Here is a 22,959-nt window from a genome sequence, read left to right on the forward strand (position 1 = left end):
TTATACAAACCCCTTTATCTATCTGTATTTTCCTGGTAAAAAGGAAAAGGTACCGGTACTGTATTATTAGATTACTTGGTGCAATCAGTTGCTTAATTTCTAGATTAAAGAGTTCAGATGTAATGGAGTTGGCTATCAGGATTTCAGTTTTGCCAGCTAAACCCTCCCTAACTTCCTCTGTTGCCTTCTGTCTTCAATTGCATCTTCACCATTCTGATGCTTATTGGGAAACAGGTATAAAATTGCATGAGCTGTTGTGGGTGGGGAGACAGGCAAATATCCCCCCCCCCAAGCAGCAAGAGCCGCCTCCCCTTTCCATGCCACAGGGATGGCATCACAACCTATTGATACTAGATCAGCAGGAGCTCAAGTACAGTAGTCAAGGGAAAATGAATAGGTTTTGAATCTTCTGGAAGAGCCCAATATGCCATAACAAATCTGTACAGAAAGGAGTGAGTGTTGGGTTAGCCATCATAATGGAACTGCCAACTCAAAGCTAGTGAGAAGTATTGGTCCCAGAAGGAGTGAATTATCGGGAGTATTGGCATTCATGTGTATCTAGCACCACCAGTGTACGTGGTGTTTTTCAGTGTTGAGTAAAAATAAAAGGGTCCTGCCCCAAGGACCTTACAGTCATAGGTTTTGACAGTGAGAGAGACAATTAGGGGAAGGGAAGAAGGACAGAGGCTAGGATAAGAGGATTAATATGAAATGTCCATATTGCAGGGATTCAGTTGATCTGATTCCTTGATTTGTTCCCATAGATCAGTGGTTCTCAAAGGGTGTGGTGTGCCACACTGGTGTGGCAAGAGAGATGGCATGTGCGGCAGGAATAGTCAAGACTATCAATATTACATTTTGAGAATGGTTCATGTTCTTAGGTAGCTGCATTGTTTTGTACTTTCTGGATGTCCCACGATCATATTATAAAGTAGTTGCATTCTATGTTACAGATCAAGCGCTGCTAGGAGTTGATTCTTTTTGTTTTCCAATGCATTTCTCATCAATTAAAAATTCGGTGCGGCACGAGCAAATTTTTATTCTGAATGTGTGGCCCAGAGAAAATAAAGTTTGAGAACCACTGCCATAGATACTGAATTGAAATTTTATTTATGCGTTGATACAGCATTGCTTTTCATTTGGTTTGCTGCCTGATATTATCGTATTGATTTTTGGTATTGTTGCATTTATTTTGGTATGCTATGGGCTTCCCTTTGGAAGGAAAAGCGGGCTGCAAAGATTGAACTTGGATTAAGATGTCACCTCTGCCGGAGCTCATCAAGCAGCCCAAGGCAAGTTGCCCTGTCAGCCTGAACCGCCTGCCCTGTTGGGATAATATTGCTTTGTAGGGCCTGCCCTTGTAATTTCCTGCTTCGATCTGAACCCATTCCTAATTGTTTCACAGTTGCCCTCCCTGTCTCCCCTTTGAACAGACACCTCCCCTTCTGAAGCAGCAAACCTCAATGCGTCCAACAGCATCGGGGCCAGTGCGTTGTGTGCCATTTGCGGAGATCGTGCAACGGGGAAACACTATGGGGCCTCCAGCTGTGACGGCTGCAAAGGGTTTTTCAGGAGAAGCGTCAGAAAGAATCACATGTATTCCTGCAGGTAAAGGGGGGAAGGTGGGGGCAGCGGGATGTTACCGGATAGATCCTTAAAAGATGTGATACAGCCCAGCTTGGGTTGAAGGTTATAACCTAGGGAATGAGAACTTATCTATAAGTGCTACAAGGAGCTGGAAGGCAAGAGACAGAGCAATCCCACATGTTCCCTGGAAAAAAGGGCTCATCCAGACTTCTTTTTGTGCTGTATTTCTAGGCACCGTGTCGTAGTGTTCTTGTTTTTTGCCATTGCGCTTTCCCTGTGAAAACACACTCTCTACTGCTGAACTGGAGCAGACAGAAATCTACAGAAACTCGAATTGCCATTTGTTCCGATTAAGTGTTAAAGAGCAGGTTTTCACGGGTAAAGTGTCAGGGCAAAAAAAGCGACCAGACAGTAAAGCAGAGACCTGTCAGTATGTGTGGATGCAGCACTGCAGCCTTAATTACTGGTGTTCATGCCCAGTTCCCCCCTCTGTCCTTTATTCCCACTTCTCTCTTCTTTGCAGTAGAAGGTAGTGGAGTCCTGCTCATTAGGGCAGGAGAAAAAAGAGGAAGGTGGCTGAAAGGACTGGTGAAGAATAGAGGCAGCTGGGTCTACATTACCTCTCATTATATCCATACATTTAAATGGACAGGCTCATTCCTTAGGTTGCAACCTGTCCTACTGGACCTTACTGTTTTTCCTCCCTGTCTGTCCCCTATCATTCCAGTTACCCTTTCATGTTGCATTAATATGCTGCTTTTTGTACATGTGTTGAGCACTCCACAAAATTGCAGCGGAGGAATCGTTTCAGAGTCAGGGCTTGCCTACACTTGTCCTGTGCTTGTCCTGTGCTTTCTAGGGCTGGGTCCAAGCAGTTTTGCCTTCGCCCTGCCGTTTTCTCCCGGAAAACCCTCTTTTTAGCGCTAAATCAGAGCAAGTGTCAATCAGGAGAAAACCCAGTTACTCTGGTTCATTGGTAAACAGCAGGTTTCCCCAGGGGGAAAGCAGACATGTGTTTGATTCTTAATCCTGGTAACTCTTGGTCTAGTAAGTTTCATGCTTTGGAACAGGGATTATCTCGGTTTTTTTGCACATGTGATAAGATCCGATTCAGCGCATAATGGCCGCTTATTGTACCTCCTTGGTGACCAGTGCTTATGGCCCAGTTGCTCAGATGCCGAAGCGCCATTCTGAGTGCAGCACATCTCCCTCGGCCGCCATTGGAGGCTCACGGGTTCCTGCCAAACCCACTGTTTCAAATGAGCCAAACTGCGGTGGCCTTAGGGGGCACGTGGCTTGGTGAACGGACCTGAGGGAGGCAGGTTTCACTCAGGTCTGCTCGGCAACTATAATTCCTGGCCGACCCTGCCCTCCTCATCCAGTCGGCCAGGAGCGTCACCCACCCTTCTCCCTCCCTTCATTCCAGTTGTTTGGTGCTTTAACCAATTCCTTTTCAGCTAGGAGGGCTTTACTGTGGTCTTTTGACAGTCTTCATATTCGGGGTCAGGAAGGAATTTTCCCTGCACTTCCCTTTTTTCCCTGTGGTGACGATAACGGGGTACCCCGTTAGAGGGGTCTGGAGGGAAGTCTCTGTCCAAAAAGCCAGTTGCATAAGGCTAGTGGGCCATAGAGCTTCCCTCAGCATTTGGGGCCCATCTACTTAAACTTGCGTTTTGCGATGGATCCACCCCCAAATAGACCCTGTCATGTCTCAGACCCAGCAGCCAGGGGCGGGGGGCTGAGAGGGATACATGCCCACTGCCTATGCCAAGACTCCCTACATCTGAAATCAATAAGGTTATGGCCATTTTAAATCCCAGACAGTTGTCTTGTCCATTTATTTTATCCCTTCCTTTTTGCTGTAAGTGTGGCGGGCAGGCCCTCTACGGCTGGGCACACAATATCTGATTTTAGCAAGGCACAGCCACGGAACAATGAGAAAAGTTCTCAGCTCCAGGAGAATTAATCAGTACAGAGTATGACGCAGGTGGCGCTGTGGGTTAAACCACAGAGCCTAGGACTTGCCGATCAGAAGGTCGACGGTTCGAATCCCCGCGACGGGGTGAGCTCCTGTTGCTCAGTCCTTGCTCCTGCCAACCTAGCAGTTCGAAAGCACGTCAAAGTAGATAAATAGGAACTGCTCCGACAGGAAGGTAAACGGTGTTTTCGTGCGCTGCTCTGGTTTGCCAGAAACGGCTTAGTCATGCTGGCCACATGACCCGGAAGCTGTACACCAGCTCCCTTGGCCAATAAAGCGAGATGAGTGCTGCAACCCCAGAGTCGGCCACAACTGGACCTAATGGTCAGGGGTCCCTTTACCTTTACCTTTACGACCAAACTTCAGTTCAAGCCAAAGTGTAGATGAGCCCAGAGTTACTATCGTTTTCCTGCTTATTTATTCCTTGGGGTGCTGATCAGTACTCGGGTGATTATAGCTCCTAATTCAACTCACCCTCTTAAGTCTCTGAATGGTGTTTCCCTTTTAAACTCATGATTCTTTCTCCTTCCTCTCTCCACCCCACCCCTGCTAGGTTTAACAGGCAGTGTGTTGTAGACAAGGACAAAAGAAACCAATGTCGATACTGCAGGCTAAAGAAATGTTTTCGAGCAGGAATGAAGAAAGAAGGTGAGGTCTCTTTGTGTGTCACTGGCTGCAGCTTCCATTTTATTGTGTGCCCAAACTGTAGGCAGCGAAGTCTGTAAACCAGCCATGTAGGCCACTGGGTTATGAAACAAATGCCTTCGCCTTTCCCTACACGTCTTTGCAGCCCCACACCTGCTTAACTTCTGCAGTGCTGCAGCACAAGGTGTTCTCAGACCATTTGCTGTGCCAGCTGCTGCTCAGTTTTCAACAAAACCTGAAGGCACGAGAGCAGTTTTTCTCCCTGATGCTACACTAGCATTTGTCCTATTCAACAACTATTGATCAGCAAATAAGTAGTTTTCTTCAGGATTGGGGAAACCTATTTCCCTGCTCACAACCATCATCCAGCATATTACAAACTGAGCCTCCAAACCAACTGAGACAATAACATCCATGCCAGTTCGCACCTGAAGGGATTGTTATGCAATTCCAATAGAAGCTTCCCAAATCACTGTTTCAACCTTTGTCAACTTCTGAGGATGCGGGGTGGGGAGCATGCAATATTTTGGGATATATATCAACTCGATTCTCGAGAGGAAGTGGACTATTGTGAGAATTGCTAATATGGTGCAGACGAAGTGGTTTGAACATTTGATATCTACTATATAAAAAGTTCCAAATATAATTTTTCATTAGTTATTAAATTTTTAATACTGCCCTTCATTTAAAGATCACAGCACGGTTCACAACGTATTCAGGATTAGGAATGGAAGAAAGAAACTACTTCTTCACACAGTGCATAGTTCAGATGTAGAATTAGCTCCCATGAAATGCAATGAAGTCCATCTTAGATGTTTTAAAAGGACGGCTCTATGCTTCTTCCTGGGGATGCGGGTGGCGCTGTGGGTTAAACCACAGAGCCTAGGACTTGCCGATCAGAAGGTCGGCGGTTTGAATCCCCGCGACAGGGTGAGCTCCCGTTGCTCGGTCCCTGCTCCTGCCAACCTAGCAGTTCGAAAACACGTCAAAGTGCAAGTAGATAAATAGGTACCACTCCGGCGGGAAGGTAAACTGCATTTCCATGCGCTGCTCTGGTTCGCAGATGCGGCTTAGTCATTCTGGCCACATGACCCGGAAGCTGTATGCCGGCTCCCTCAGCCAATAAAATGAGATAAGCGCTGCAACCCCAGAGTCGGCCACAACTGGACCTAATGGTCAGGGGTCCCTTTACCTTTATGCTTCTTCCTACCAACCATTGGGAAGCAATAGTAGGAGACTGCTGTTCCTCACATGTCCTCCTTGTGGCCTCACCAAAGACATTTGGTTGCCCGCTACAAGAAACAGGATGCTGAGCTAGTTAGTCTTCGGTCTGCCCCAACAGGGCTCTTTTTATTTTGTTATGATTCTGGCCCAAACACACCTGATAAAGGGGGCTCTGTCTTGCAAAAGCTTATGCCGTAATAAATACGTTAGTTCTTTCATAAGCCACAAGGTGCTCTTTTTTGGCATGGTTTTTGTGCTTTAGATTGGGCCCCAGTCCATAAAATGGTTAGGCTGGAATAAATCTGTCTTGTCTTAAAGGTGCCAGGAGGCTCTCTTGTCACTTTTGCTGCAACAGACTAATGTCATTAACCCCAAACCCTGAGATTCATCTTCCTTCCACAACATTAGTTATTATAGTTGCATCAGTGGGTTCGAGCATTACTGTGGTTTGTGCAAAGGACAGGGGAATTTTCACTTTTCTCTCTGGAGTGCCTACTCAACTTGTATTTGCCTGTTAATATTCAATAGAAGTTACATTAGGTCCGTGACCAGCTAAATACTGAGTAAACATTCAGAATACATCATGCCGTGACAGAGCTGCGTGGATCCCGATAACGCATGGCGTAACCTTGAGCGCCTCTGTTAACAGCCGCTGACTGCAGGGTTTTAATTTCAGCACAGCCTCATTATAGCCGTATTATCAAGCAGAATGATATGACTAGGAAATAAATCTGGAGAGGCACAGGTGTAACCGTAACAATCAGATATTGTTTGATATCTCCATTAATTGTGGAGTTATCATAGAGGATAGTTGAGGCAACTCCATGACTCGGCAAACTTGGCTAACCTCCCAGGAAGTCGCAAGTGGACTACGTGTCTTACAGGATCCTAGAACACAGTTCCCTGGTGTGCTTAAAATGATCAAAACATTTTGGAACACTTACAAAGGAAGTGGTGCTTGGAGTTTATTGATTTAGGAAAGAAAGCCGACTATGGTCACATCCACATTTAAAGAACATGGCTTTCCCCAAAGAATCCTGGGAACTGCAGTTTCTTAAGGGTGATGTAGCTCTGTGAGGGGTAAACTATGGCTCCCATGATTCTTTGGTGCATTAAATGCATGGCATGAAAGTGACCGTAGCGTGGAGATGGCAGAAGTTTATAACATAGCGTGCAGCATGGAGAGAGCTCTTTTAAACGAAGAACTCAAATATCTGAAGACAATTCCCATTGAGTTGACTTCCGTAGAATAAGGGCATGCATTTATCTGGATGTTTCATACATACATATATTCCATTCTTTCTTGTACTTTTACCCACTTTAAATCGTTGGGATAGGGCAGATGATGGCATCACCACATCACCTCCTGCTTTCCTTTGCACTTTTGCAAACTACAGTGTGGTGTAGTGGTTAAGAGCAGTGGACTCGTAATCTGGGGAACTGGGTTCGTGTCTCCGCTCCTCCACATGTAGCTGCTGGGTGACCTTGGGCCAGTCACACTTCTCTGAAGTCTCTCAGCCCCACTCACCTCACAGAGTGTTTGTTGTGGGGGAGGAAGGGAAAGGAGAATGTTAACCGCTTTGAGACTCCTTCGGGTAGTGATAAAGCGGGATATCAAATCCAAACCCTTCTTCTTCTTCTTCTACAGAAATTAAAATCTAGAATCGTAGAATGGTAGAGTTGGAAGGGACCACGAGAATCATCTAGTCCAGCCCCCTGCAATGCAGGAATCTTAATGTGGGACTCAACCCTGAGATGAAGAGTCTTATGCTCTACCAATTGAGCTATCCCATGTTATGTTATTATGTTGTATTAAAATGTTATTATGTTGTATAAAAGCAATGACAGAAGTGTATGAGGTGATGATAGCTTCTTGCTTTGTCTTGTGCTTCTGATAGTAATTCGAAGAGTTTTGCATTTTCATTTTTGGGATCGTTTTTTGTTGCTTTTTTTGGGTTTTGCAGCTGTACAGAACGAACGCGACCGAATCAGTACTCGGAGATCCAGCTACGAAGACAGCAGCTTGCCGTCCATTAACGTTTTACTGCAAGCAGAAGTTCTCTCACAACAGGTACGTCTTTTATTCTAGAATGTAGCAAAATAAGAATCATTTTAGTCTTCTTTCCAGCTCGGGGGTGCCTCCAGACCACCAGTATTTTGTGGGATGGATTCAAACACATAGCCAGATGTTAGTTTCGCACAGTTAAAGTGGATTAAAGGGCTCTGTTGCCCCAGCAGAACAAACCTGCTTTCAAAAATGGGGACTTTTCTTGGTTGGGAAAGTGGAGTGGAAATACATGGGAAACTGTGGAATGGATGAATGATTAATGGGAAGATGTAAAAACACCCTGCAAACAAATCAGGATGAGTGCTCATTGTTACATAACCTCCCCGTAAAACCAATTGGAATGAGTGCTCTCTGTCTAAAGGCCAGATGTAGTCTAGTCACCATGTAAGCCAGGCTTCCTCAAACTCGACCCTCCAGATGTTTTGGGCCTACAACTCCCAGGATCCCTAGCTACCAGGACCAGTGGTCAGGGATGATGGGAATTGTAGTCCCAAAACATCTGGAGGGCCAAGTTTGCCTATGCCTGCAGTTGAGTTTACTTCTTAATAAACAAGCATTGAGTTGCATGGTTTAGTCTCTGGTCAGACAGCTCCAAGTTTGATGGATTGCAGATGACAGAGGGAATACCCAACAGATCAACACTCATACAACCATGTTCCCCATCTCTGTCATAGCATCGCATATGCTGTCAGCAGCTTCCTAGGTGCAAAATGCTGCCCTGAGAAGTCTGAGAAAATGTAGCAGAAGTGCCGCCTCAAGGGAAGGAAGGCGCTTAGCTCATGTGAAACAAATAACAACTGTGCATTGACTGCACCGAAAATATGAATTCTGGGAAAGGCCCCCAAACTGAGCAGATACTGATGAGGGACTTCTTCCCCATTGGCCCGGGGTCATCCAGGATCAGTATTATTGTATTAAATCTTTCAGGTTCACTATACTAAACAGCCTGGTTTTTGTTTGTTGTAAAGACTGTAAGAGAGAATAATTGGGTGCACTCTTCCCACCTTGGATCAAATCTATGCTTCCAGGTGCCATAAGAAAGCTGCAGAGATAGTGCAGGACAGTGCGCACCCCAGAAATGATCTCTTTCATCTTGTGCCTTCTGGAAGAAAGTACAGGGTTATAAAAACTAGGACTAGCCTCCTGAGAAACAGTTTCTATTCAAATGTGATTTTGGTTTTAAACGCAGTGTAAGGTAGTCTCTATGGGAGTATATTGTATTAATTATGGGGTATCAGAGTTTTGAGGGGGCTAACCAGGCTGGGATAGCAGGCTTCTTGGTTTTTGAATGTCTGATGCAGATTTTTCAATGTCATTGTTCTGTATGGGACAATGACAATAAAGATTATCATATCGTATCGCATCGTAAAGCATTGCTTATTTGATGACATTTCTAGAGTTGCCAAGATTGCAGCAGATAAAACTGCTTGGGAAAGATTAAGGTGGTGCTAGGGATTGTTTTCTAGGTCGTTTCAGAGCCACATTTCTTTCCCAAACGGAACTGGGATCTTTGCATTAACATGGGAGAAGGAATAGCACAAATATGGTCCTGGGAGAGCAAAGAAGGAGGAGAGAATACGCAAATGAAATAGCTGACAGGAAGAGAACAGTTGACTGGGGAGGATGGCTTGGATTTCAGTGTGTTTTGCAGGGGTTGCAAACCATGCATGCAGGTGGACTTCTTTGTTGCAAACAGACACACTGAAAAAGGGCATTCTTCTTCGCTCCCCAGATGGCCACTTTGCACAGTGCTTTCTCTGCCACTCAGCTCCCTTCTTTCTCTCATCGGCTGATGGATCTCAGAGCTCCAGGGAAAACCAAAGCAGATTGTGCAATCCTGAATTCTACCCACCCCTACTCTAAATACTGAACTATATTGGCTCGTATCTGGGTATTTGCTGCTCAGGACTAGCCAGGATTGGAAGGCACCCAAGAGGGAGGAAGCATAGCCCAAGGCATCCGTCTAGAACTTGAATTGCACTTCTGGTTCCCATCATAAAAGCAGATCTGTACATCAAGTGCATGACTTTATAGCTCATCACTGTAGCAGTTATGGCTCAACTGGTTCCCTGCTGAATGTGAACTGCCTCTGCTGGGAAGCATTGTGTTTCAGTGATGCAAACAAATGTTATGCAGGCTCTGTCTGCAATCTTCAGCAGCCATTTCACAAACACAATACACATCATCACTGGATGCCGTGCTGTGCTCATCAACTGAGAAACATTCCTGTGTGAACTTCCCTTTAGGACCATCTAGAAGTGCTCCAAGAACATTTGGCTTTAAGATGTTGCAACTGGAGCCAAATCCCAAACAGATTAATGCAGCGGCATTTCAGTTTAAATGGGTTTAGCATTAGAGCAGGGATGTGACCTTCCAGATATGGCTAGACTTCAACTTCAACCACCTGTCATCATTGGTCATGCAGGCCACAGCTTCCTCATCCCACCTTTCCATCTCTTATTTGCTGGCCACAAGGCTAGCTAGCAGAGTACTTTGAAGAAATAGGGAGATGGGGGAGAGGAAATCTAAAACCTAGCTTGTTTGTGGATCATGGTATTTGATGGAGAATGGATTTGACCTTGGTTAGAGGGCAAGAGCCTTTGCAATTCTGCAGCAAAAGCATAGCAAATTCTACAGCAAAAAAGAAAGGTGTTACAGTTTCTCACAGAAATCTGCCGCATGGATTTTGATGATGATGATGTTGTCGTCGTTTTTGCAGCTTCCTTACAGCTTACCTCTCCCTCTCCCTCTGAGCAATGTTAGGTAAAACCTCTTTCTCCCCCCTGCAGATATCATCGTCACCAATTTCAGTGATCAATGGTGATATCAGAGGGAAGAAGATCGCGAATATTGCAGACGTCTGCGAGTCCATGAAGCAGCAGTTGCTAGTGCTAGTGGAGTGGGCCAAATACATCCCGGCCTTCTGTGAGCTTCCTCTGGATGATCAGGTGAGTCCTATTTATCCTAGCTGAAACTAAACGTTGGTTTTCCTGATCCATTTCTAATAATTCAGTGCAAGGCCCATTGTGAATGACTGTGGTGGAGTTATCCGTGTCCAGGAAAGGGTGCAGCTATTGTACAACCTAAGTTGATAAAATACTTATGAACTATGACTCACGGGGGCTGCATGCACATCGAAGCTGAACTAATGCAGAATCAGCCCTTGAAAGTGACTGAAGCAAACAAGCTGTGAGGCAAGCAGACATTGTCGAGTATTTGGCCTGCAAGGATTACTTCCTTACTGCCAGCAGTGCCTGCATTTACAGTTGCACAGCAGAGCAAAGTGGGTTGATAGGGGCTCCCATTTTGTTTTGAAAGCTGTGTGCCTTTAACATTAGGGTACCTTTAAACCAGAACTCTGTTTGGACAGATTTCCTTTCCTTAAGTTCGTTCCCTCCCTGTGGTGAGATCTAAACCTCCAGAAAATAGCGCTCTCTCCTCTCTCCTTCAGCTCTTTCATCGCAAGATATTTCTTCATGTTTGTTCAGTGTATACAGATGGGCCCATCCCTATAAAGACACCCTTTCCCAAATCCTTTGGTTAATGTTTAGTGGTTGTTTGCTGCACAGCTGAAGTCCCGGTTGGACATTAAGAAGCATCCATGCCATACTGCGTCTTAGTATTAACCTTAGTTTCCACAGATTTCTTCTTTTAAAAAACAGAAGTGGGACAGGAGATACAGAACATTCTTGAGGATCACTGAAGGGCATAAAGTGACAGAATGCAATCATTAACAACAGAGCAAGAGTAGAGGGTTTAAGAGAAAAACAACAACCACGGGTTGCTCATCACAGCAAGATGTCCACAGTCAGCAGAGAAATTAATTACAATGCTAGACTTGGGGAAAGTAGTCCAACATGTGGCCATTTGAGCGACCTTATGGCTCCCTTAGAGAGCCCTAATGTCGCTGGATCCCAACCTCTGGATTGGAGGGCCAGCATTATTTTACTTGTTTATGAACTAGGCGCAATCCACCTTCACCTTTGCACATGTGTGCCCTCAGCGTAGGATCAGCGTAGGGCTCAACAGAGCATTCTTTCCCCCTCTGCAATAGGCTCAGGCTCCCTGGACCCTGGGAACAAGCTTGCAAAGGGGGTGGTTGAGCACCTCTCACTTACGCATCTGCCTGCTGCTCTGTTCCGGGGGCCTTTGTTCCAACCAGTATGGCTGCTCTGAGAACTCTGGTCCCCAAACATCCTAGCACTGAGTGAGGAAGGTGGCTATATATCATTGTTATGTTAGTCTTCAACCTCCACTGCCTTGCGGGATATCTCCGGCAGAAGAAAAGGCTAAGGAGTAAGCCCTACACAAATCCGAAGTAGAGTCCGTAAGACGGTTGGATGGCGCCTTGTGCGCCTCCTTCTGGCAACTCCAGCAGCCAAGCTGGTGCCAAACGTATTGCTCTGCTTTCCTTTGGACCATATCAGTGAGGTGGGGTGTGGGTGTCTTGTCATCTGGGCAGCCTAGGATCTCCATAGACACTGCCCAGGCTTACGCCCAGGGGAGGGCACATAAGTGCTGCTAATGCAGCGGATTGACTTCACCCCTGGAGGTGCACTCCATTGCCTGACACAGACGGGTGCCAACAACAACTAGTCCCCAGAAGCTGATGAAAGATCAGGCCACGTTACCAAGCAATTTAGAGGTTCCCCCCCCCCCATATCCTGTTGAACATGAGACATACTGTGCCAGTTCCTGAAAAACAGAAGGGTGAGTACTTCCCATATGGGAATTTATAGGAAGTGCTCACCAGCCTACTGTTGTAAGTGATGCCTGGGATGCTTGTGTAGGCAAACATCAGAAGAGAAAGGGGAAGGAGCTAAGAAGACTTCATTGATCCCCTTCTCTGGGGAGAGCTGTGCATGTGCAAGTTCCACAGGAATTGCTATTCCTCCGTGTCGTGTTCCCGCCGATAGAAAACAAATTCCCTTATGGGTCATGACGTTAGATGCCTGGCTTATATTGTGATCCTTTCAATCATGTGGTCTTCAAAGGAGTAGTTCAGCAAGCTGCAATTTCTGCGCTCTTCTTCTGTAGGTGATCATCTCTCTGTCTCCCTCTGCCCTGCCATCTGTCCTCCTCTTGCATCACCCCTCTAATAATAGGCCTTTGTTCCTCCAGGTGGCTTTGCTACGGGCCCATGCAGGGGAGCACCTGCTACTGGGAGCCGCCAAGAGGTCAATGGTGTACAAAGACATCTTACTCCTAGGTAAAAGTGCATCGTATAACAACATGCCTCCCATATCCTCCTGTTAAAAATACTGTATTGTATTGCTTTTTTTCAGCGTGGGGGTTTGGAAGGAAGCAGGCAATGTACTGTATTTTTCCATGGATAACATGCCCCCGTGTATAAGACGGGTTTTGAGTTTTGGGACTCAAAATTAAGAAAATGCACTGTCTGTGTATAAGACGACTCCTTACTTTAAACTTCAAAAATTTAGGGGGGAAATATAGTCTTATACATGGAAAAATACGGTAATCTGCCAGGTTTCTTTGTCACCTACCGCAGGGGTGGGAAACCTCAGTTTCAGGGGGCAAATGCTCTCTCTGTTTGGCCCCTGGGATTCTTCCCCAGGCCACAAACCCTCCTGAGTCACACCCCGCACCAGCCCTGTTTTGTACCGCCCCCTTGGGTGTTTTTGCCAGGCAGGAATGTGTCATTGAACTCTGATAATGCTTCTTGCTTGCTTGGATGTGTGTGTGGAAACTAGCCTACTGTACACAAAGGTGCAAGGGGTTTTAATTAAAACAAACAATTCTCCTGCAGGAAATGACCACATAATCCCCCGTAATTGTCCGGAGTTGCTGGAGATCAGCCGTGTGGCTGTACGCATCCTGGATGAGCTAGTGCTCACCTTCCAAGAGCTGCAGATTGACGAAAACGAATACGCATGTTTGAAAGCCATCATCTTCTTTGATCCAGGTAGGTGCTGATTTTTCAGCAACTTGGAAGGGGCATCTGAGGCTGCTTCCATGCCCCAACCCCTTTAACATGGCTGAGGAATTGCTTTTCTACAATGTGTGGGGAACAAAATTTAAATTAAGGTTCCGCGAGCTCCCGTTGCTCGGTCCCTGCTCCTGCCAACCTAGCAGTTCGAAAGCACATCAAAGTGCAAGTAGATAAATAGGTACCCTCATAGGTTTCCATGCTCTGCTTCCGGCTCACTATACGCCGGCTCCCTCGGCCAGTAAAGCGAGATGAGCGCCACAACCCCAGAGTCGGTCACGACTGGACCTAATGGTCAGGGGCCCCTTTTTCTTTACCTTTCCGCAGAATATAGGACTGTATTGTCTAGCAATGCCCTTCCTCGTGGCCAAGTTCCTCCTATAATGTTTATTCACGAAAAAGAACCATTCAGTAAGGTTCCCAACAACATGAGTGCAGGTGAGGGAAGTAGAGAAAGCGAATAGAGAGGTGTGTTTTTTCTCCTAGAACATCTGGCGAAGCTGAATGGGAGAAATTCAGGACAGGCAAAAGGAAATAATTCTTCACACAACATATAGTTAAAATCTGGACTATGTAGTGATGGCTGCCATCTTGGATGGCTCTAAAATGGGACTAGGTAAGGATGATAGACAACTAGTTGAGGCACAGGTGTCCTGTGTCCTGTGTTGCATTTGTTCACCCTGTTTCATAAGCCGGAGTTGTCACAGCGTCCCTCTATTTGCTCTTACACAATCGGAACTCATGCAAAGTCTGTGTTAGTGCAGGATGAGGAGAATGAAACTGCCACACCTTCCCCAGTGCCTAACAAAGGAGTTTGAGCAAAGTAAGGAACCAAGTGCTTCAGGAGACCACCCAGACTGGCCCACTTGAAACCGCATCTTTCTTGAGAAATGCCATAGTCTGTAATTTCCTACGGTTTCCCCCAGATGCTAAAGGGCTGAGCGACCCCATCAAGATCAAGCGAATGCGGTACCAAGTTCAAGTTAGCCTGGAGGACTACATCAATGACCGGCAGTATGATTCACGGGGACGCTTTGGGGAACTCCTCCTCCTCCTGCCCACCCTCCAGAGCATCACTTGGCAGATGATTGAGCAGATCCAGTTTGTCAAGCTCTTTGGCATGGCCAAGATCGACAACCTTCTGCAGGAGATGCTGCTAGGAGGTGAGTGTTGACCCTACAGGAAGTGGAGTTTTTTACCTACTGAATTTCGGGGGCTCCTCCAGACGACCATCTTATTCAGCCTCTATCCTGATTAGCATACACAAAACTTACATGGTGGTTATACGTCCGGTTTTTATAGAGCACTGGTCGCGATCGATTTATGAGGCCGTTATATGACAACAAGCATTCATCCTGATATGCTTACTGGACCTCTCCTTAACAGGCTTCAGGTTCTTTGGAAAATCCAAGCATTTTGTGTTGCCCAATTCCATTTAGGACAGGGATCCTGTGCATTTAACTCAGTTAGGAAGAAGCTGGATGTACTGTAGGGAACTGGGTCTGCCAAACAGCTGAAGGTGGACATGATTCAAAACAAAGTCAGCGAGAAGTTGCAGGGGAATAGCAGTAGAGGGGATAGACAGGTTAAGCAACCCTCATCTGCTGAGTCTCCATTTCAGAGGTCACAATCTCCCACCAAATCAAAGCTCTCCCACGAGCCTCACAGACCTGTCTGTGGAGAACCTGTACAGACTGCCAGTGTTTTCACAACATGTAAAGTGACATTTGCCTGGTGCCTGCTTCATATAATATACAGTGGTACCTTGGGTTACAGATGCTTCAGGTTACAGATGCTTCAGGTTACAGACTCTGCTAACCGAGAAAAAGTACTTTGCTTCAGGATGAGAACAGAAATCACATAGTGGCGGCGCGGTGGCAGCGGGAGGCCCCATTAGCTAAAGTGGTGTCTCAGGTTAAGAACAGTTTCAGGTTAACAACAGACCTCCAGAACGAATTAAGTTCTTAACCTGAGGTACCACTGTAGTCAGGTGGTTAAAAAAAACCCTATATTATTTTCTCAGGTTTTTAATCAATTAAACTGGCTGGGTTGTTGGTTTTTTGGGCCGCTTTGGAACTGGTATCGTTACACTATGTATAGCTTTGCGCTGCATTCTCTGTTTCATCCAATTTTGCATGTAACCATTTTACTGCATTTTTATTTATTTATTTTTTAAAAAAGAACTATATCCATTTATTATGCAATACTTAGAATAATATATATATAATTTAGGGTCATCGAGTGACACACCTCACGCTCATCACCATGCTCTTCACCCACACCTGATCCAGGAGAACCTGGGGACGAACGTGATTGTGGCCAACACAATGCCTGCTCAGATGCACAACGGGCAGCTGTGTGAGTATTCCTGCACAAGAGAACCAGCTCTCTAGGCGTGCCGTTTGTGTTCTGGGTCATGGTAAACCGAGTAAGTGGAGCTAGGATGCAGATTTGTCAGTTTGCTAGAGTACTGGGAGCAACATCTCCCATAATGCTCTGCTCTCCCCAACACCAGTAAGAAAGGAAGAGGAAGGAGCCTCAGTCAGACTTTTAAGAAAACACAATAAAACCCCATAGGATGGTGTACATGATTACATGAGTATGTGAAGAGGGAGAACACACATCCTTTGAATAAGAAGAAATATTTAAAAGAAAAGCCTTCTAATATTGATGGGACAAGAGCAGAAGGGAGTAATGTTTTATTTTCCCACTTTTAAAGAGGTTGCCTGAGTGCACAAGTACATAACAACATTTGGCATGTACATCTAATCAAAAGTAAAGAAAAGACTTTTGAAAAGGCTATTGAACCCGGTAGGATTTACCTCTAAGTAAACATGCATTGGGTTGCACTGTTAACCTTCTTTTGATGTGATTCTTTATACTCTATATGATCCTGTACAATGCCTTTTATATATAATATAAAACATCAATTTTTTTCTTTCAACAGCCACTCCTGAAACTCCCCAGCCTTCCCCACCCGCTGGCTCAGGAGCTGAACAATACAAACTGCTTCCTGGGGCCATTGCAACTGTGGCCAAGCAGCCTAGTTCAATCCCTCAACCCGCCATCACAAAGCAAGAGGTCATCTAGCATCCAACCCAATGAATGTATCAGATGCCACAAAGACCATGATGAGGGAGACAAACCCTTTCTCATTCCTGTTTTGATCACTCTGGAGGCTGAATATTCACAGAGGCATCCCAGGGCACAAACGCATCAAATTGTTATTTGGAAATTGGATGGGGAGAAAGCCATCTTCCCAAAGCTGACTCTTCATGTGGCTGTGGAGAACATCTGCACCCGAGCATTGCAGAATGAATGAACTAGCCTTGGTGGAAGTCTTTATCCTATAGAGCCAGATCCCAAATTTCAGATACGTAGCTGACTATTGCACTGACATGCTTGTTTCATCACTGCCACTGAGTTACACAATGTTATTGTGTTTATTTCACTTCAAATCTTAACTTTTTTTATTTAAAAAATGGCATCCGAATGAAAGGGAGGGGTGAACACTTTCACTGCAAGATCTCTAAATAGCTGCAAGCCCTCTCGTGACAATCCCAAGCAGGCATGGTGGCCCACACTACGGAAGAGGCAGAAAGTTTGACCCGGATGTTGCAGAAGTACAGCCTCTTCATTGCCTTCTCCACAGTTCCACTGCCTGGGGCAGTAGCAGAAGCAGAAGCCAGGACTAGATGCTTCCAGTGATCTTCAGAAATAAACAAAATTCAGTGGCCAAAGTAGTTGGTGGTGCTTTTTCCACCTGGTGACTGGTGATTTCTATGAGGAAGTAGCAGCTTGTTTGAACAAAGCATTGGCTTGCTGGATCAGACCAAGATCCATCCAGTCCAGCATTCTCTCCTTCAAACAGCAGTCAGCCAGATGCCTCTTGGACTCACAAGTGACGCATGAAAGTGGATGGTCTTCTCTTGGCTATGCTCTTCTTTTCCTCACTTGCTACTCATGCGCATTGTCTCTGCACATGGAGGTCCCATGTCTGATAAAGTAGTCCTCCTTGAATTTGTCTAGTCCTTGTTGAGACTGTGAGATTTGCCTTCTTGCTGCAACAGTGCCAAGGGTCCCTTTATTTGAGGGGATGCCTGTATGTGGAAGTGCTACACAAATGTCGATTTCAATGTCATCCTTCATTCAAGAGATAATTCAGTTGCATTAATGATGCCAGATTCCTCTGCTTCAGTGAATCTCCTAATCAAGCGACCCACTACCGGTCTCGTCCATTTCTCGTCCCTATTCATAATGATTCCAGGTGCTACGTTGTTGGGAATTATGGAGAACAAATGAGGGGAAGATCTGAAGGTGACGCAGGTTCAGGGCTTGCACTAGCAAACCTTTCTCCTAGGCCTAGGCGCTGCCAAGGAGGTTGATAAGCCAGGGCTGCATGGGCCAAGTGCACTTTTTGCCAGAATTCACGCAGACTGCACTGTGATGCAAACCATCTCCTCTAGATGCAAAGTTTCTACCTGATCTTAAGCCCTTGCTGCTGTGCCCCTTGGGTAGTATTCCCAGTTGTGAGTGGCAGCCATCTTGATGCACCCCCTGTGTGTGGCAGCTCATAGGAACGCAACATAGACTGCCGTATACAGAGTCAGACCATCGGCCTCTCCAGCCTAGTATTATGCTGCAAGCCTGATGCAGACATCCTTCCCAATCCCACAGCTAGAGACCCTTTTAATTAGAGATGTTGGGAATTGGACCTGAGACCCTCTGAATGCAAGGCATGTGCTCTGCCACTGAGTCATCGATCCTCCCCTCAACAGAAGGATTGGGGACCTCATTCCAATGAATATGCAGCAGACAATCTTTTAAAAATGCCGTAGATCCGATGAGATGTCAAAAGGAAATTAACTTACTTTCCCATTTTAAAATTTTACCTCAGCAAGCATGAGGGCTTAGACTCGTTCTGTGTGAGGATAATTTTTTAATTCAATCTAAGCAGTTAGGCCAAAGTCACGCCAACATCACATGTGATATACAGTGGTACCTCGGGTTACAGACGCTTCAGGTTACAGGTGCTTCAGGTTACAGACTCTGCTAACCCAGAAATAGTACCTTGGGTTAAGAACTTTGCTTCAGGATGAGAACAGAAATTGCATGGCAGCAGGAGGCCCCATTAGCTAAAGTGGTACCTGAGGTTAAGAACAGTTTCAGGTTAAGAACAGACCTCTAGAACGAATTAAGTTCTTAACCTGAGGTACCACTGTATGTTGACTACTGTGGAATTTCCTTGGCATTTAAAACACAGCTGAGAAATGTCATTATCTGCACACTGAACCACACCCCAGGGGCATGTTTACACCATCAGTTATTCTCAGTTAAGAAGCCCTGATTTTTGCTCAGACTGATTCATTTAGCACATTCAAGGAGCAAGTAAGAAACTGAAGTTAAAGAGAATCAAAGGCTACTGAAAAGATCAGGGGCTCGTGATTTGCCTCTTTTATCTCAGGATAAGCATAACAATAGTTGAATTCTTCTCTGATGAGTAAAATTACCTGTTTCTTGGAGAAGGCAGGCCTCACCCATAGGACAATTTCAGAGATGCAAGAATCCCTATGAGGTGACTTCCCCTGCCCAGTGTTTATGTGGTAAACTATAGGGTGAGATTACAAATTTGTTAAAGGAAACTTAAGAGTTGCCAGCCTTTTGGTGCCAGTGAGCACACTGGGAATTTTGAGAAAGCGCTGTGGGTGCTGATTGCAAAATTCACAAGGGTGTGAAATGTCACACAAAGTGGCACCCACAGCTAAAAGAACAGAAAAAGAGGCAGAGCCACAAAGTAATGTGATGTTGTCCCTGCCCCATCAATGGAAAAATTGCACCTCCATCTGCCATTGCCACACTCTGACACAGAGGGAAGTCCTTTGCAGTCTCTTAATTTTAAACAAGTGGGAGGGTGGGTGACTAGTCCCGGCATCCAATGAAATGTGGCCATGTTTAATGGTGTGTGTTCGATGTAGGAGAGGCAGGAAGAGCAAACGGTCCTTTGTGTCCTGGATTTTTGAGGGGATATTCACTGAGGCCTTCCAAAAACACCATAGGAAGTTCTGGTGGACACACTAGTGCATGCAGATACTACACTGGTGGCTTGTGGTGGTTGTTCCATCTCAGAAACACTCATGTGAAATGGCCCAGGGTGGCTGCTGAAAATATTTATTTTATAGAACTATTTCTTCATGGTATTTCACTCCAGAGAGTACCAAAGCAATTGACAACCACAAAAGATAACGTAGTAATAAAATATATCAGTCAAATAATATCATAGAACTGTAGAGTTGGAAGGGACCCCAAGGGTCATCTAGTCCAACCCCCTGCAATGCAGGAATCTCACCTGAAGCATCCATGACACATGGCCATCCAACCTCTGCTTGAAAACCTCCAAGGATGGAGAGTCCACAACTTTCCAGGGGAGACCGTTCCACTGCTGAACAGCTCTTACTGCCAGAAAGTTCTTCCTGGTGTTTAGCTGGAATATCCTTTCTTGTAACTTGAAGCCATTGGTTCGAGTCGTACCTCCCAGAGCAGGAGAAAACAAGCTTGTTCCCTCTTCCATGTGACAGCTCTTAAGATATTTGAAGTTGGCTATCATATCTCCTCTCAGTCTCCTCTTAACCTAAACATACCCAGCTCCTTCAAGCGCTCCTCATAAGGCTTGGTTTCCAGACCCTTGATCATCTTAGTTGCCCTCCTCTGCACATGTTCCAGCTTGTCAACATCCTTCTTAAATTGTGCCCAGAATTGGACACAGTATTCCAGGTGTGGTCTGACTAAGGCAGACTATTACTTCCCTTGATCTGAACACTATACTTCTGTTGATGGAGCCTAGAATAGCATTAGCTTTTTTTGCTGCTGCATCCCACTGTTGACTCATGTTAAGCTTGTGGTCCACCAAGACCCCTAGATCCTTTTCACACGTACTGCTAGTAAGCCAGGTGTCCCCCATCCTATATCTGGTTCTTCCTGCCTAAGTGCAGAACCTTGCATTGATCCCTATTGGAATTCATTTTGTTAGCTTGAGCCCAGTTCTCCAATCTGTTAAGGTTATTTTGAATTATGATTATGTCTTCTGCAGCATTAGCTACCCCTCTCAGTTTGGTGTCATCTCTGAATTTGATGAACAAGGTGCTAAAATCTAAAAACTGGCAATAATAGTCTGGAAATGCCTGAGCAAATCAATGACTTTTAAAAGCATGCTGGAAGCATCTGACACTTGGTACCTGCCTAATCTCCAAGGTGAGGAAGGTGCCACCACAGAGAAGGCTCTTTGCCTTACCATTGTACGTGGTATGGAGTTCACCAGTTGAACTTCTGCCTGCCAGGCAGATAAGCCTCCTCTATTGAATGCCTTATTCTCAACATCCACGATTAAGTTTCTTCCTTCAGCTGTTTTTCTAACTTCTGTTCTGTGTGGCTGCATATCAGTGCCAGAGCCTCCATTTTCTCTCCATCTCTCATGGTGCACCAGGGAATAGACTGCACTCCGTGTCCTTGTCTGTCCTGAGTCCTCAGCTGGAAACTGTTCCAGCCAGAGAAAGTTAATGGAAACAGAATAATTAAAGTCTCGTTCTGCAGCACCAGATATGATGCCGCTCAAGGTTAGGAGCCAAGGCAGCTAGCAAGGAAGGGTATCTGAAATTTATTTGGATTCCTTGGAGTACATGCAGACCAGAGTTAAGTTTATCTTGGGATAACCATCTCCAAACATGTACAGAGTGCTATTTTTCTAGAAAAAGAGGTGCTGGAACTCACCATGAACACCCCCCTTTTCTCTTATAATGGCAATGGCGCCCACCTGAGAGGTGCCGGAACTGAGTTCCTGCAAGTTCCAGCTGAGAAAAAAGCCTGAGTGTACAGATACTCTGAATCTTTCCCAGAGTCCAAATTCAATATTCATTATCCAATGATGTCCTGTGCTTATCTACTTTCTCTTGCTGAAACCCTAATAGATACTGATCCATCCATGTCTGGGTTGGTCTGTAGCACCCATGGCTGAATGTACTTCCATGCAAAATTGTGGGGGGGGGGGAGGAGGTGTACTCTTTCCTGGCCTTCTCCCCGATATAAACAGTTGGAGACTCCTCACCACAGACTAGACCTTATTGTGCCTATCACCCTATGTGAATTGAGAACATGCCCTATATCCACCGCCGATGTGCAGGACAAGGAAAGATCAGAAGGGGTGAACTAATGACGTTGCTTTTCTGCTGCAGCTGCTTCTGAGATTCTTTAAGATGACAGTGCCAAAGATTGAAGTTGAGACCTCTCTGTGTGGTTGCATAACATGTGCCCAAGCCACTGAGCTATGACCAAAGCTGCCATCCCTCTTTCATGGAAGTTATGTTCATCACTGCATATTTTTTTGTCAAAGTATCGTGGGGTTCCTTGGAACAGTTGGAAAGACACTGCTGTAGAAGGTAGATAATAAGTGAGTGCCATCCCTTTGAATTCAAGAACTGGAATTATAGTTCGGGGAAAATATTAGCTGTTTTGCGAATTCTGTGGAGTTGTCTCCTTGTAAGAATAGTTCTAACTGCCAAAAAAAAAAAAAAAGGCCTCAAGCAGGATCCTTGACTGGAATAAATGGACCAATGGATATTAACTGAGGTCATCTCATTTACACCTGCTTAGGGATTAGTCCCTTACCTTCATATGCAAAAATAAACACCCTGCCAGCAGACCTTGGGTGTCAAAGTATTCTAATGTTTGCCAGACACGACTGTGTTGTGCTATGTAATTTATTGTAATGATGGGTCAAATCATCCCCCCCTAAATTATTGTGTAAATCATATTGATTATGTGTAATTGCAAAATTGAATGTGAATAGTGTAAATTACAGGATTGTTTTTCCAGCTGCAACAACATTTCCTACATGTAGGGATAGTTGGAAGAAGGTATTTGGGGTGTAGATTTACTACATGCCAGAAATCTTTTAGTATGGTACATTAATGTTTGTTGACTACTGCCTTCCAATGGAAAAGAGAGAGCTGTATTTCTTTTATTAGTGTTTTAAAGAAAAATAAATACAAAATGTTTTCTAACCTTTCACAGATAGGTGCCGTAACATGAAACTTTGTACATTGATTCCCTGCCTCTCCCACGCACCCCCCCCCCAAATTGTGAGCCAATGGAGTGCAGTAAGCAAACATATCCTCCAACATTTCTCCTATGAAAATAGGGACATCCTATTTAATAATAATATTAAGATTTATAATATTTTTTATTTATACCCCACCCATCTGACTGGGTTGCCCCAGCCACTCTGAGCGGCTTCCAACATATATAGAAACATAAAACATTAAACATTAAAAAAAAACTTCCCTATACAGGGCTACCTTCAGATGTCTTCTAAATTTGTAGTTACTTATCTCCTTGGCTAGAGGGTTGCAAAACACCATACCCTCCAACATTTCTGTGATGAAAACAGGGACAGCCTAAGGAAAAGCAAACTGTTCCAGGATCAAATTAGAAACCGGGGCTGCTTCTGTAAATCCGGGA

The 22,959-nt window shown here is 45.2% G+C and overlaps 1 protein-coding gene across 2 annotated transcripts in view; it reads left to right on the top strand.

Moving 5' to 3' along the window:
• The window catches only part of HNF4A (hepatocyte nuclear factor 4 alpha), a 66,017-nt gene extending 43,508 nt beyond the window's left edge, over positions 1-22,509 (top strand). For both annotated transcript variants that reach the window (XM_083508156.1, XM_083508155.1), the window contains exons 2-10: positions 1,434-1,608; positions 4,119-4,213; positions 7,399-7,505; positions 10,292-10,450; positions 12,624-12,711; positions 13,270-13,425; positions 14,376-14,612; positions 15,682-15,807; positions 16,397-22,509. In XM_083508156.1, the coding sequence (XP_083364282.1) occupies positions 1,434-1,608; positions 4,119-4,213; positions 7,399-7,505; positions 10,292-10,450; positions 12,624-12,711; positions 13,270-13,425; positions 14,376-14,612; positions 15,682-15,807; positions 16,397-16,539 (1,286 nt within the window). In that variant the 3' untranslated portion in view covers positions 16,540-22,509. The remainder of the gene's footprint in view (positions 1-1,433; positions 1,609-4,118; positions 4,214-7,398; positions 7,506-10,291; positions 10,451-12,623; positions 12,712-13,269; positions 13,426-14,375; positions 14,613-15,681; positions 15,808-16,396) is intronic.
• The last annotated feature ends 450 nt before the right edge of the window (positions 22,510-22,959 follow it).

Source organism: Podarcis liolepis, assembly GCF_965112155.1.
Source record: "Podarcis liolepis genome assembly, chromosome: 6".
NCBI classification, from domain to species: Eukaryota; Metazoa; Chordata; class Lepidosauria; order Squamata; family Lacertidae; genus Podarcis; species Podarcis liolepis.